General features: G+C 38.7%; 2 protein-coding genes across 7 annotated transcripts in view; one reads left to right on the forward strand and one right to left on the reverse strand.

Annotated features, from left to right (window-relative positions):
• Positions 1-8,500, forward strand: part of fam131bb (family with sequence similarity 131 member Bb) — a 29,395-nt gene extending 20,895 nt beyond the window's left edge. For all 5 annotated transcript variants that reach the window (XM_086311465.1, XM_086311466.1, XM_086311467.1 and 2 more), the window contains 2 exons: positions 67-330; positions 6,823-8,500. In XM_086311465.1, the coding sequence (XP_086167591.1) occupies positions 67-330; positions 6,823-7,038 (480 nt within the window). In that variant the 3' untranslated portion in view covers positions 7,039-8,500. The remainder of the gene's footprint in view (positions 1-66; positions 331-6,822) is intronic.
• Positions 8,501-11,675: 3,175 nt separating this feature from the next.
• The window catches only part of clcn1b (chloride channel, voltage-sensitive 1b), a 33,445-nt gene continuing 29,922 nt past the window's right edge, over positions 11,676-15,198 (reverse strand). Inside the window, exons 20-22 of one of the 2 annotated variants that reach the window (XM_086311471.1) lie at positions 15,032-15,136; positions 14,348-14,434; positions 11,676-14,058 (exon numbers count right to left, since the gene is read on the reverse strand). In XM_086311471.1, coding sequence (XP_086167597.1) covers positions 13,603-14,058; positions 14,348-14,434; positions 15,032-15,136 — 648 coding nt within the window. In that variant the 3' untranslated portion in view covers positions 11,676-13,602. The remainder of the gene's footprint in view (positions 14,059-14,347; positions 14,435-15,031; positions 15,137-15,198) is intronic. The other variant, XM_086311472.1, reaches the window with a different exon arrangement.

Genomic DNA, 15,198 nt, shown 5'->3' on the forward strand with positions numbered 1-15,198 from the left:
CTGGCAAACAGGTCGCACTGCTCATTCCTCACATTTTACTGATTAGTCTTTTCTGTGTGTTTCAAGTCTCTGGAGCACAGGCTACACAGTGCCAACCACTCTTTGCAAGCAACACCCAACAGCACCATCCACAGTCTGGTTCATCAAATTCACCCTCCGCTGGTTGATCTGTGGAACACGGGGCAGATGGAAACCTATCAGGCAGAAGCCGGCGGGTACATGGGTGTGGCGGCGACAGTGGAGCCAAGCCTGTGCGTTCCCACTGGTGAAGAGATAGTAGGAACGGAACACTCCCCGCTACTGGAACAGCAGGAGGAGGAGGAGGTCAAGGTGAGTTGAACATGGGGTTGCATTACATAAAATTATCTCTTCAGTGATTAATATTTGATTTTGTAGCTTTCTAAGCGAGTTCTCAGAGGCACCAGACTGGAGGTTTAGTTCTGCTTACTGCAACATGTGTGTCATTTCTGTTTTAAATCTGCAGACTGTACTTAAAGTTTTGTCTCGAATCATTTAATCATAAGATTGGTTTGATTTTATGCACGTGTAGCAATCTAAGATCAATTTGTCAATAGAGGGGATACTGATTGACATTTTTGAAAAGAATTGTCTGCCAGTACTTTAATTCAGTTCAGTTTTCTTTGTACGCATAGCACCAAATCACAACAACATTCACCTGAAGTTACTTTATATTATAAGCTAGAAAACCTACAATAACAGAAGAAACCCCAACCATTAGACGACCCCCTTTGAGCAATCACTTGGCAACATTGGAAAGGAAAAACTCCCTTTTGACAGGAAGAAACCTCTGAGTGAACCATGGTCAGGAACGGGCAGTCATCTGCTGTGGATGGTTGGGGGAAATGGCAAAAAGAGGAAAGTGAGGATTTCTAGCTTTTCCTTGGGTACATTTAAAAGTTTTATTACGCTAGCCGGGCAGCTGTGTTCTTGGTTAAGATACTGAACCCATTTTTCCCCCGAGACATCGATCAGGGTGCGAGTATGTGCATGATTGTTAGAAGGGTTAACACCATCACATCCAGAAGGTCCTGGATTAGGATTTGCTGGTCAGATGGGGCTTTCCCATGTGGAATATTCATGTTGTAACAACTATGTCTATGGCTATTGATGGAATTTTGGAATGTTTGACTATTGAGATTATGAATGACAAAAAGAGAAATGTTATAATAAGTTGCATATATCGGACACCCAGTTCAAGTATTGACACTTTTAATGAATGGATAGAAAAAACGTTTGCTTCGGTGAACCAAAAATTACTATTTATCTGTGGTGATTTTAATATTGATTTGCTAAATCCAACAAGGTTAAAAGCCATTGATGACTTTACTGACACGATGTACAGCTTATCACTATATCCAACAATAACAAAGCCAAGCAGAATAACTTCACATAGCGCCACTATTATTGACAATATTTTTACTAATGTCATGGATTTCCAAATTAATAGTGGTCTGCTTGTCTGTGATATAACTGACCACTTACCAGTTTTTACTTTGTGTGACTATGATTTAAAAAAAATAGATACCAAGATCATGATAGCAAAGCGAACAATAAATGAAGAAGCAATTCATGCCTTCAATTTCGATTTAGCACAACAAGATTGGAGTTCGGTGTATGAAGAGTCAGATGTGGACAAGGCTTATGATAATTTCCTAGATATTTTTACTATGTGGTACAATAAACATTGTCCTGTAAACGAACACATGACAAAGAAAAAAAAGATAAAAAGTCCTTGGCTCACAAAAGGAATTATTAATGCTTGCAAAAAGAAAAACAATCTGTATAAACAGTTCATCAAAGTAAAAACAAAAGAAGTGGAACAAAGATATAAAGCATATAGAAATAAATTGACTGATATAAGAACGAGCAAACAACTTTATTATAGAAGAAGATTATATGAAAATAAAAACAATATAAAAGGAACTTGGGATGTGTTAAACAACTTAATTAAACAAGGATCTTCTGGAACATCATATCCTGAATATTTTACTGATGCAAATGGTGAAAATCACAACATGAGTAATATTGTCGATGGGTTCAATAAATTCTTCATAAATGTTGGCCCTGAACTAGCAGCAGACATCCCGTGTCATAAAAATGAAAATATCAGTAATATAAAATCAAATCCCTTTTCACTGTTCCTCTCAGCTACAAATGAGCAAGAAGTAATAAATATCACATTAAAATGTAAAAGTAAGTCTTCAATGGATTATCATGACATAAATATGTCTGTAGTTAAACAGGTTATTCTGAATATTGCTAGTCCCTTAACATATATCTGTAATTTATCATTTCAGTCCGGTTGTTTTCCAAAAAAAATGAAAATTGCGAAAGTAATACCACTATATAAAAGTAATGACAAACACAGTTTTACCAATTATAGGCCTATTTCTCTACTGCCTCAATTCTCAAAAATTCTAGAAAAACTTTTTAATTCAAGATTAGAAAAATTCCTTGAAAAACATCAAATAATAAATGTTGGTCAGTATGGTTTCAGAACGCAAAGAACCACTTCAATGGCGATAATTGAGGCAGTAGAAGAAATTACTGATACACTGGATAAAAATAAATATGCAGTTGGTATTTTTGTTGATCTCAAAAAGGCCTTTGACACAATCAATCACTCAATATTATTGGATAAATTGGAAAGATATGGTATTCGAGGGAAAGCTGGTAACTGGTTAAAAAGTTACCTAACGGGTCGGGAACAATATGTTAGCATAGGGCATTACCATTCAGAGAAACTTGGTATTACATGTGGTGTTCCCCAAGGGTCAGTGTTGGGACCAAAACTTTTCAATGTATACATAAATGATATTTTTGATGTTTCTCAAGTACTTAAACTCATACTGTTCGCAGATGACACCAACATATTTTTCAGTAGCGATGATTATGCTGATCTTGTAATGACCGTAAACAGGGAGCTAAAATTAATAAAAAAATGGATGGACATAAATAAATTATCATTAAATATAAATAAAACTAAAGCAATGTTTTTTGGTAATTTAAAATATAATGTAGAATTACCAATTATCATTGAAGGTGTACCAATTGATAATGTGAGTGAAAACAAATTTTTGGGAGTCGTAATTGATAACAAAATTTCATGGAAACCCCACGTCAGACACATAAAAACCAAAATTTCCAGAAGCCTCGCAGTTTTGAACAAAGTGAAACCATACCTTGATAAAGATGCACTTCGTACTCTGTACTGTACCCTGGTTCTTCCATATCTTACATATTGTGTGGAAGTGTGGGGAAACACATATAAAAATACAACTAATCCATTAGTCACAGTACAGAAACGAGCACTGCGTATTATTCACAAGGCTGGTTATCTAGATCATACTCACAAATTCTTTCTTCAGGCAAAGTTACTTAAATTCCAGGATCTGGTTAATTACAATACATCCATAATTTTGTATAAAGCTTTTACTAAACTTTTACCGGCAAATTTACAAACTAGATTTGAAATTCGAGAAAAGGTTTATAATGTGAGAGGCTTTGGAGAATTCAAATTACCCAGAACTCGAACAACCCGTAAAGGTTTTTGTGTGTCTGTATGTGGTGTGAAAATCTGGAACAGTCTGAGTTTACAATTGAAACAATGCAAAAATATTCATAGATTTAAATTTCTCTACAAACAGTTGGTCTGGTCACAGTATACTCAATGATGCTTTTAGTGTGCTCTGTAATGTCTGTTCTCTTACCATTGCTGGTATGGATTCCAAAAAAAAAAAAGTGTGCGTATGTATGTACATATATGTACATGTGTGTGCAGATATATATGTATGTATATGTATGTGTGTTTGTTACTTGTAGTTATTACTGCCTGTTACCTGTGGTAATGCAATTTATAATTTATATATTCTGTATTCAGTTATGAAGGCTCTAATTGTTGTTTGCGAGCTGCCGTTTAGATGCTTGTATGTGCCCGGGGCTGTTGATGGGTCTGTATGCAATGATGGGCGTAGCTGCGGGAAGTTTGTTTTTTTTGTTGATGAGTGAGTATAGGGGTGGGATTTAATAAGTTTTCTTCGTCTCACTCCTTTTTCAGGCAATTTTTGTTTTTTGTTTTGTGCATTTTATGTTCAATATAGGTATTTGTTGTGCCTGAAAATGAACAAATAAATGAAATGAAATGAAATGAATGTTCTCCCTGTACCTGTGTGGGCTCTATATGGGCACTCTGGCCACAGTGCACAGACGTCCATATTAAGTTAATTGGTGAAATAGGTGTGAATGCTTATCTGTCTCTCTGTGTTAGCTGTGCGACAAAATTGGCAACCTGAGCAGTTGTACCCTACCTTGGTATCGGCTCCGGCCTCCTGACCCTTGAATTAGATAAGCGGAATAAACTGAATGGATGGATTTTTTAACTTTTGACCTGCCGAAGACATATACTTTTACATTTCCATTATTTTGACTGAATTGATGACAACATTAACTGATGATAAAAATATTAGATTTGTGGCCTCAATAAGATAAAGTTGGGGATGGAAAAATTTGAATAGATTAGATAGCAGAAATGTCAGGAAACAAGAGGGAGAGTTGAAAACCACAGTTGCGACAGGCCTCCAAACTTCAGTTATTTTTGGGGATAAATTATGTAAAAGGTGTGAAGCAAAAGGGACTGCTATGAAAGTTTTCATGAAAATTGCAGGGAGCAACCTTATTAATGCACAAAACAATCAGTCACCTATATATCTAATTCATGAAGTCCTCATCTTCAGGTTGATTTTGCTGTGCAGCTCAAGAAGGCAACACTTTTTAGCAGCTGAGCTCTTGTTGGCAATCCATCATTGAATAAGCAGTGGTATAGGATTGGCTGCTCTTCCTTATGACAAAAACCGTAATCACAATTATTTTGGTCCATATAAATGGACTGAATGCTGAATGGTACTTATGTAGCACTTATCTGTTCTAACTGAGCACTCAAAGCATTTTATACTACGAACCTCATTCACCCAATCACATATACATTCATACAAATCAACACCTAAGCGGTTTTATCTAACATTCACACAGACACGCCAAACTCTGATGGATGCGTCGTGACTGATCTTCTGATTGGTCAACATCTTGCTCTACATCCTCAGCTACAGCTGCCCCTATAAAACACAATCATATAACACAATAATTGTTTTTATCCCAATTGGATATATTGAATATAATTTTTGACTTTGACAACCTACAGTGGTATCATGGTAGCACAAAAAGCTTTAGGAAAAGATTAATTGGCTTTTCCACCCATGTCAACAAACATGCTAACATTTCTACCTGTTAGAGAGTAGTAAGCTTGTTCCTACTTGTTTATGTCACAATATAACTGCAATTTTACTGAGAGAAATGGGGGGAAAGGGGGAAAATGGTAACAGCCACTAAAAACGGACTATTATGTATCCCAATAGTGTTTTATTATAGTGCAGAGAGGCTGATAGGTTGGTCATTCGATTTCTGACTACATTTAAGAGTCTTTGAGCAAAACACTGAACCCCAAGTCACTTCAGAATGTCTGTGTGAATGACTGCAAAGAGCTCTGCAGACACAGCTAAAGTTAAAAGGCATGCTAAGTGCAGACCATTTACCATTAAAAATTAATTATTTGGACTTTGGAAACCTTGACTTTAAACCAGCATTGACTTGAGGTCTGCAGAGAAAGATTATGTATTGCAAGCTTCAAAACAGTTTGACAGTTGGCCTTGAGTTGAGACTGTCTTGACAAAGTGTACTTTGATGCGTCACGGTGATCTTCATATTTGCCAATCAGTCTGTTAGCTGATACAGTAGGAGAAATCTGAGGATGGATTTTGGCCCACTCCTCTTTACAGAAACTTTAATTCCTTCAGATTTCTTGACTGCCCATTGGCAACTTGAAGCTTCAGCTCCTTCCACAGATTTTCTACAGGACTGAGGTCTGGAAACTGGCTTTGGCTCATTGTTTCTCTTCTCCAAAAACAGCGGGTTGAGTTGATACCAAAGGTTTTGGTTTCATCTGACCACACTGTTCACTGTTCAGTAGAAAACCTAAGACCGATCTTCACATGTTGCTTCTTGAGCAGGGGGGACCCTATGGCGTGTGTTATCAGTGGTTTTCTTGGGGACTGTAGTCCCAACTGCCTTCAGATCAGTAATAAACTCCACCTGTGTAGTTTTAGGCTGATCCACCACCTTTCTCATGATCATCCTCAAAACATGAGGCAAGATCTTATGAGTGAAGCTCCAGGAAAAGCGCAATTGATGGTCATTTTATATTTCTTTCATTAGCAAATAGTTGGACCAAGAGTTGTCACCTTTTCACCAGGCTTCTTGCTGATGGTCTAGTAGTATATCCCAGCCTTGTGCAGGTCTATAATCTTATCCACGATATCTTTTGACAACTCCTTGGTCTTTTCATAGTGGCGGAGAGGCTGGAAAGAAAGAAACTGACTCTGTGGACAAGTGTGCTTTATACACATAATTGAGATCAAGTGCCTCTGTTATTGGTTGCTTGGTTGACTGGTTGATTGATTGGTTGAATGATTATACGTATCATGCTTACTTCACTCAATGCTATGCAAATCAATTTATAACTTTTATATAATGTGTTTCCTGGATTTTGGGGTGATATTCCATTAAAATGAAAATATCATAAAAACCTGAGACTGTTCATTTCTTTGTAAGTAACCAAACTTACAAATTCAGCAGGGGATCAAATATTTGTTTTCACTACTGAAGAGGACAATAGGTAAAAATCTATCCACATACATAAGTTAGTCATCTAGTTGACCTTGTGTGTTTCACTCTTTCTGCCCTGATCAGGAAGAAGATGTGGCACTGTGCATGGAGCAAGAGTCGGCCACATTGACTCCACCCACACAACAAGGGGATGCTTCTGGTGGCAGTAGTCCGGGGCAGCTGCCAGCAGAGCCAATCACAGAGCGGAAGTTGTCTGATGTCACTTCTGGTCTCATTCAGACACTAGAGGAGAAGGAAGAGCCAGAAGAGGGGCCTCCTGCTTCTGTGGCAGCCAACTGAGTTTGTGGCAGACAAGAGACAAATGAAGAACTGACTGGGGAGTCAGCAAGAAATGAGCATAATAACACAATATATCTCTATTACTCTGTTCCTTTTCAGGTATCAAAACCACAACTTTTTTGGTTGCAAGGTCATTTCTTCAAAATGGTGAGAAATAGATTTGGTGGACTCCCAATAACAGTAGAGCTGATGCAACAATGGACACCTGTTTCTTTGCAAGCCTTACATCCCAAAGGTAACTGAAGAAAAGACAGATGAAGGCGGAAGAGAAGCACCAACCGAGTGAATTATATCCACCGGGAAACTGCACTGAGACAAAAAAGAGGGGAATGGAAACATGCATGCTTTTTATGAGACAAGCAACTCAACCCTGTCATCATCTAATAATGATAATAGAAATCTAAAGTAATAAAAAAAATAACAATAATTTTGTAATAAAAGAAACAAAAAAAAGGACAACAATCTATGTATAAGTGTATGATAAGATATGAGATTTCCAGTGGGAGAACTACTCTGTTTACAGCTGTTATTCAACACATAAGATAGAGTTTAGTCAAATTTATTTCCCCATTGCATCAAACACATGCACTATACTTTACATCTGGCAACCCAAGCACTTTCACAGATGATTGAAGTAGGCCCAGAAAATCTCAGCATTTCAGTGAAATGCCGTTTTCCCCGAGGCACAATCCAGGGACAGGCTCGCCCTGCTGACTGGACACCCAAAAACCCTGCACAGATAAGGATTGTACTGTATACCGTGCTTCCTACTCTGTCTCTCTGTATGCATGTTTCTTCAGAGTACTATGGAGTACCTGTACTATACAGCTCTGTATAGACTTTGCACTGAACCATAGTATCCCAGGTGTGGCCACAGTGGCCCTGCAGTGGGCCTGCGGTGGGTTTGAGCGGTGGCTTTCATGACTCAGAAATAAACAAAGAGCTGCATATGTGAATCTCTTTTGCACTGATGCAATCCCAACAGATCAGAGGTTCCCTTTGGACTGTTGAGGTTACCCAGTTTCCGCTCTGAAAGCTTTCACCGACAACCAAAACCGAGCCACTTGACAACGCGAACCCTCAGCTGCTTTTTTTTTTCCATAGACGTAATCGCGATGAATAAAGGATGATAACCACTATTTTGAATGTACTGGAAGACAGGCGGCAGTACACGAGTGCTGCTTTGATGCCTCCTCCGTGGTCCACAAGAGAGAGAAGGGAGCGCTGTTCTGTTTTGTGAAACAAAAACAAGTGGGGGAGTCTTTCAACCATGTTGGAAAGTGGATTCACTGCTGGCTCACCAAGACCACAACAACACACACGCACACACAGATATGAATATCTAAATTGTAACCAGCAATAGGCAGGCGAGACACTGGCTTCCCAGATCAGTGTCAGCTCTGTCACAAATATGTAAATATTCTGAGTAAATAAAGAAATTGCCTCTCGCTCACAATCACAACTGTTCTATTACAGTATGATTTCTTTATTTTTGTACACCTCTTGGGTCCCACCTTATTTTGGGGATTGCTCTCAAACTCACAGCTTAGCCTAGCAAAGTTTAGTTTTTTCTTCTTCTGTGTGCAACAACACAAAGACAAAATCGGAGGAAATGGGAGGGATGTTGTGTTTTAAGTTGGGTGATCGAATCAAACTGAGGGGCATTCAACTCGCTGAGACCATCGGCGGTGGAAAAAGTTTGGCGACGGCGACAGGAGGTTGCCATTCAGTCAGCCAATCAGGGAATAGAGCGGACGATAAGGACTGAACACTGGAGCTGAAAAGATCGGTGTCTTCCTGCTCATCGTTCTTACTGTGAAGCAGCTGCCTGGATGTTTGACAAGCATGGTTTATTTTTTGTGGGTTTTTGTTTTTCTTTCACTGGAGGAAGGACGGTGTTTGCTAGCGAGACGTGGAGTTAAACAGCGGCGGTGAACAAAGTGGACTTTCCGTGCATGGCTCACTGACAAAACTTTACGACACTACAAAACCACTGTTTTCTCTGTTGGAGGAGCACCTTCTCTCACTTTGATGATTGTGTGAGAAACTTTTAAGATGATAAGATATATGGTTTATTGACTTGAATGAATTTATTTATTGATTGCTTCTTTATGCAATGTTGGGGACAATGTTTATTTTTCTACTGACCTGCTGAATTCTGAGTTAGAGTAGGTGTCACGGCTGTAAAGCACTCTCGTTTTGTCTGGTTTTGAGCACTTTAAACCAAGAAGAGATGGAGCAGTTTGGCAGCTCACTGTTTTTAAAAACTTCAAGAATTTCAGTAGTGCCAGGTGACAAAAACAACTTGAAGACTGCTCAAAACTGCAAACAGAATGTCTTTACGCAATGGCAAATATTAATTTATTTATTGAAAAATTACTTGGTGGGGAGGAAAAATAAGACATCTTGTACAGAGTATAATTTCACGCGGGTACCAACCCTTCTGGGAGCAGTATCTTTTTTTTTTAATGAGTCAGATGACGTAATGTGGTGGAAAGACCAATGCTTTATATATATTTCTTTGACCATCGCAGCTTATTTGGGCTTGACTGTTTGCTAATAAGCTACATCACAAGGAAACATGCATGAACTCCATTATAGACACTGCTTCGCTTTGGGTTATTTTTATTTATTTATTTATCTTTTTATTTATTTTGTGTTGTTGCTTTCTTTCTTTTTTTTCTTTTTAAATTAAATCTCAATGAATGAATAAACAAATAATAAGAAGCCAAAAATATTTCTGTGGATGTTAAGGTTTACTGATCACATCTTTGTTAACCTACTGGTTTGCAGTTGAGTCACTCTTTTTGTATTTCTACTGCCATCTTCCAGTTACAGTTACAACTTGTCTGCAGGCATGATGCTCAAAACCTGCTTCTGGTCCTCTGCCTTGCTCCTTCTCTTCCTTTCCGTCTATCTCTTTGTATCTGCTCTGTATAGTTGTGTCTGTCTGTATGTCTGTCTGTGTACAGTAAGATGTCCACTGTCTTGTTGGAAAAATCACTGCCAACAAAAGAGAGAAAAAAAAAACAGAAAAATAACTTGACGTTTTCACATCAGTCATAGGGAATTTGATAATTATAATCTGGAAGTGTCTGGCAAAAAAAGTAACTGCTGTATAAAACGCTGTATAAAATTGGATGGCTTCTGTAAAAGTCTGCATAAAATTGGATTTGTTTGAAATGAGGCAGTGTGACTGGTGATACCAGTGAACACTTATAACACTCCCACCTATGCATGCTTGTTGGATGGCTGTCACAGGATGGTTCTTCCGTGCTCCCCCCTCTCTCTCTCTTCTGTCAACTCTCTGTTTCTTCCCGTTTCTCTTCCTTTCCCCTCTTTTTCCTGCACGACCTCCTATTGACCCTCCGGCTCCTTTTACCTGCCTCCTCTCCTTTTCCTCCGGTGGAGAAAGAGCAAATAAACAAAACCAACAAACGGCATTTCTTGTGCACACGTGTGGTTATGTTTTCATGTTTTCACAGGTTGGAAATAATTAGATTCTCACATGTTCACCTCCTTTCTCTCAAGAGCTTAGTGATATGCTTTTGGGGGAGGGGGGGGGGGGGGTCTTTTTCTTTTTTGGACTGACAGTGGGTGTCTGCGACCATGTGCTTGACAGGCAAAAACAGCAGTCACAAGGAGCTGGCAGCAGAGTAATCCAGCCTGTCATGCTTTTCCAAAAACATCCCTCTCCAGTCCTTATCAGGGACTTTTATGCCAGGAGAATATTAACACAGCCAGGCCTCCTCCATAGGGACTAACTGCTGATTTGTTCAAGCTCACATAGGAATCAGAGGCTGGAACACACTGCTGACCTTCACAGCACAGAAATCTTTATATGCATGCAGATGTTCTCTTTTTAGACTTTTTTTTAATTACCCTCCTTTTCTTGACGTAGTATATCCCAACAATTACAAAACTAATTTGTACAAACATTAATGCTCCTCAGTGGATAAATAATTGTGTTCCACTTAAGCTTTACTTTTACTGAATGTGGAGTATTTTAAAAAATATGAAGTACGCTTATATCATGTATAGATGTAATATATACTCTATTGATACATGTTGTAATTTTCAACAACTTATTATACTTTGGGTTGTTTAATCTGTGATCTATACACCTTGCAGTAATTATTAAGTTGATAACTACATTATGGAACCCAGAAACTCCAAACCAAAGCTCAACACTAAAAACTGTGAGCGCCTTAAGAAGTTGCTTTGCAGGTGCTAATGTTACCAATGCTAAACATGAAGTCATGGGAGTGACATACAACAAGACAGTTTTTAATTTAAATTTAACCTTTATTTAACCAGGAAAATCCCACTGAGATTAAAAACCTCTTTTTCAAGGGAGACCTGGCCAAGATATGCAGCAGCAAGTTACAGATTTTTTCCAAAAATTGCCAAAATGTCAAGAAGATGGCCAACCTTTTCTCAGATCCTGCAGATTAAAAAGTCTGTCAAATTTTAGAAAAATGTCAGTGGTGATAAAATTGTGCGTTTAAAAAAAATAGTGGGTTCAGCAGCAGGTTAGAGAGAAATGCTCCCCCACGCACACTAAATTTGTCCACTCCAGCTCTGAAGTTTCTGTCTATTTACCTTATAATTATGATAATTATTAATACTATCCCTCTTTGGCTTTTTTGTGACAAAAAAATTGCATTGCTTTACAATAACTGTGTCAAACAACAGATCAGTGCTATGACATAATATAGAAATAGAGTACTAAAGGTGAGTACAACCGTGCTAAAGAACACTACTTCAGTAACAGCACACTGTTGCTCTCTGCTGCTGACATTTTCCTAATGTTTGCATGCTAACAGACTAAACTAAAGCCAGCTCAGGCTAAACTTGAAGGTGATAATGTTACTAAAACCATCTGAGTACAGTGTCTTCAAATAAACCTGATAAATATAGAAGATTTCTCTTTATAATTAAAAATGGATTTGCAGTTAGCTGGATAAAGTTTTATTTGTTTTATTAGTTGTTTTATCTTCTCCTGGGTAACGCTGATACAGGTAAACTGGGGGTGCTGCAAAATTGCTGTTTCAGACCATAAAGTCAAATCAATCATTCTCCAAACTTTTGTTTTCCATCTGCTAATCTCAACCTTCTATAAAAACATTTCCTTTTTAATGTGTTAAATATTTCTTCAGTGACAAAACCCACATTTTCAGCATTGCGTCTCAATCCAGAAACAAATGAAAATATATTTATTTTAGCATTTAGCTGGAAGCACTGCTGCATCCAGCCTCACTGAGAAAGATATTTAACAGCAGTAAAGAACTCAAATAAGTTAGTGGACAAATATAGTATTTATTATTTTTTTAAAAATTACAAACCAGTAATAATGATTTAGATTCACAATACAGAAAATACATAATAAACATGTTATAACAAGTTATAATTTTAAATTAACCTCAATCAGTAAACTTTAAATGTGTGATCTCTTTGACCCATCAGTCAAATTAATTAAGTCTTAATCACTATATTATTTCATTATAATACAATTCTTTACTGTCAGCTACCCTACAGGTACTTAAAGGTATAATATGCAGGATTTTCCTAAAACAGTAAAATCTCTCAGTTTTCCTTTACTGTTGTATTTATCTGCACAGACTGATTTAATATATTCTGTTTTTCCTGTTTTCTGTACATTCCTGGGTTGCAAGCATTGGGCAATGATTGTGTAGCCCCCAGCTAATAACAACAGGAGGGCGGGATTACATCACTGCCTCTATTTCTTTCCTCATAAATATTATAAAAGAGCTGTTGTGATGTTAGTTTTCATTGCATGTTTTCATTACACCAATATCCAAAATAAGAAAGAAATTTTAATAATTAGACTGGAATAACTACTACTGACTGGCACTCATGTTTTTATGGTTTCCAGTGTCACACACTGGGCAGTAGCTACTTAAAAACTACAGAAAGTATTAATGCAATGTTATCTGGTAATGTTATCATACGTGTTATAGTCATTGTCAACACCAGTTTATAGCCTAGAGCCACACCTAATTCACACTAAATTAAGAAATGCAGCACCTTCCCTGCTGACTTGTGTGATTTCTGCTTCAGAACTCAATCATTGTAAAACAATTAGAAAATTATGCTTCATTGCTTTTTTCTTGCTAAAGCTGTTCCCTCCATCCTCATTCTCAAGGCCAAGTTTACAATAACTGACCATTGCTGCATATTATACCTTTAATGACATTAACAGATCTTAATACATGTGAAAATCAGCTGTTTTCGGCATTTCAGAGATACGCTTGGAAGATTGAACTTCAGTGAAACGGTTGTCAGCAGTTCAGAAGACACGGGAAAGCACCTGAGATTTTAAAGAGTGGAAAAGTGAAACTATCATCAGAATAGAAAAAAATATCCTGTACTAAAAGTTTCTTGAGCTTTGTGTGCACCAGTTCCTCCTGCCCACTGAGAGCTGAATGTCTGTGACAGCCGCAGGTGGCTTTGACTCCTCCATCTAAACTGCAGCTTTGTCTTTTCGGAAAAGGAGTGACATTAAAAGAAGGTAAAAGTTTTTCTTCTTGAAAGCCACTTCTCCTAAATGGGCTCATCAGAGTCCTCGCTCTCCCTCTCCTCCTGCAGGGAGGACAGTGTGAGGACAGGGCTTGTGGCTGACATGGGAGAGGCAGGGGCTGACGGCGAGGTAGAGGAGGAGGTGGAGGGGGATGCTGCCTCCTGAGCAGGGCCTTCGGCCCCTCTTGTGGAGGTGGAGCTACTATTGCTCTCCATGGTGCTGGGGGAAGAGGAAGCAACGTCACACCCAGGAGCTCCTCTTGAAGGCTTCCCTCGGGAATCGTCTTTGGACTCCCTCCTCACCAGCTCCCCTTCCCTTCTGCTACCCTCCCCCCACAGGTCTCTGTCCTGTGTTGGCGAGGAAGTGGTGGATGAGGGAGGCTGGTGCTTCTTGGCTTTCCTACTGGTGTCTCTGAAACTGGCCAGAGGAGGACGAAGCCTCACCCCGCTCCGAGTTGAGCCCTCTATGGCTTTCTGCAACTGTTACAAGAGTGAACGAGGTTTAAACATCCACAGAAGCAAAAAAAACAAAACCCAAACATACCACAAAGCAGAGCAACAACATAAGATCATTAAAGTGAACATCCAGCGAGATGAGTTGTGAGGGCGGTTAGTGGACTAACTGCATGAATCAGAGCGTAAAGAATGATGCACGCGGTGACAGAACAGCTCACAGCTCGTCATGCCACATTACCGGATCAAATCCAGAGAGGTGACAAAAAACAAGCCGATAAATTAAAACAAAATGAAAAGCAAAAAGTGACTTTACCTCTTTCAGTGCCACAACACCCACCAGCTTACCAATGCTGGTGACATAGGCGTGACTGAGACCCAGCAAGGAGAACAGAGTGTGGGTCTGAGTAATGAGAGAGGAGAGAGAGGACACGATCCAGTCAGTGTTAGATGTGCTGTACTGTGACAGTGTTCTGCTTGCATGACTGCACTGTTTCTCATAAGCAATTTTTCTGCAACAAAAGAGGAAATGCATGGCTTTGCTACATAGATGCATAATAAAAAAAATTCAAGTTTCAAAGTTTTATCATATGGACAAAGAACAAACAGGGCGTTCTGTTTGTTCAGACTCTTAGGCCAAGCTGAAATGAGTCTAATGTTTCATCACAGCTTTCAGAAAGCTCCTTTAGAGCTACAGTTGGCAGACAGGTGGACTTGGTATACACTTAAAAAACTGAAAACTGAAGCTGGGACAGATGAATCAAAAACTCACAAAGTCACACACAACAAAGCTGGTTCAAAGGGAGCATAGCATTTATGGGAGAGAGGCTAAACAGTTTGTTTCAGGCAGAAGATGAACTTGGATATAGTTTCAGTATAGTTTAGTTATGAAGAGTTTTTTCCCCCCGTTTCCAGTCTGTGAGCAGAGATCATGACATGAAAATAAGTCATAGTTGTAAGTGTACAGAACCAGTATGTGTATATGAGTTTTGATGATCACCTTATGCAGAGACGTTCTTTCCACCAGCTGAAATGGAGAGGGGTCTATGCGTATCTGCTCCATATCAATTGGTTTGTTCAGCTCTGCCTCTTCCCAGGCTTTGATCTGCAGCCAATCACAAAGCAGAGAGACGAAGGCGCAAACTAGGTTGTAATTATCAATTAGAG

This window comes from Aulonocara sp. 'chitande type north' Nkhata Bay, linkage group LG11 (genome assembly GCF_057382095.1).
Source record: "Aulonocara sp. 'chitande type north' Nkhata Bay isolate Kocher_YH1m ecotype deep benthic linkage group LG11, A_spYH_male_GT1.1, whole genome shotgun sequence".
In the NCBI taxonomy this organism is placed as follows: Eukaryota; Metazoa; Chordata; class Actinopteri; order Cichliformes; family Cichlidae; genus Aulonocara; species Aulonocara sp. 'chitande type north' Nkhata Bay.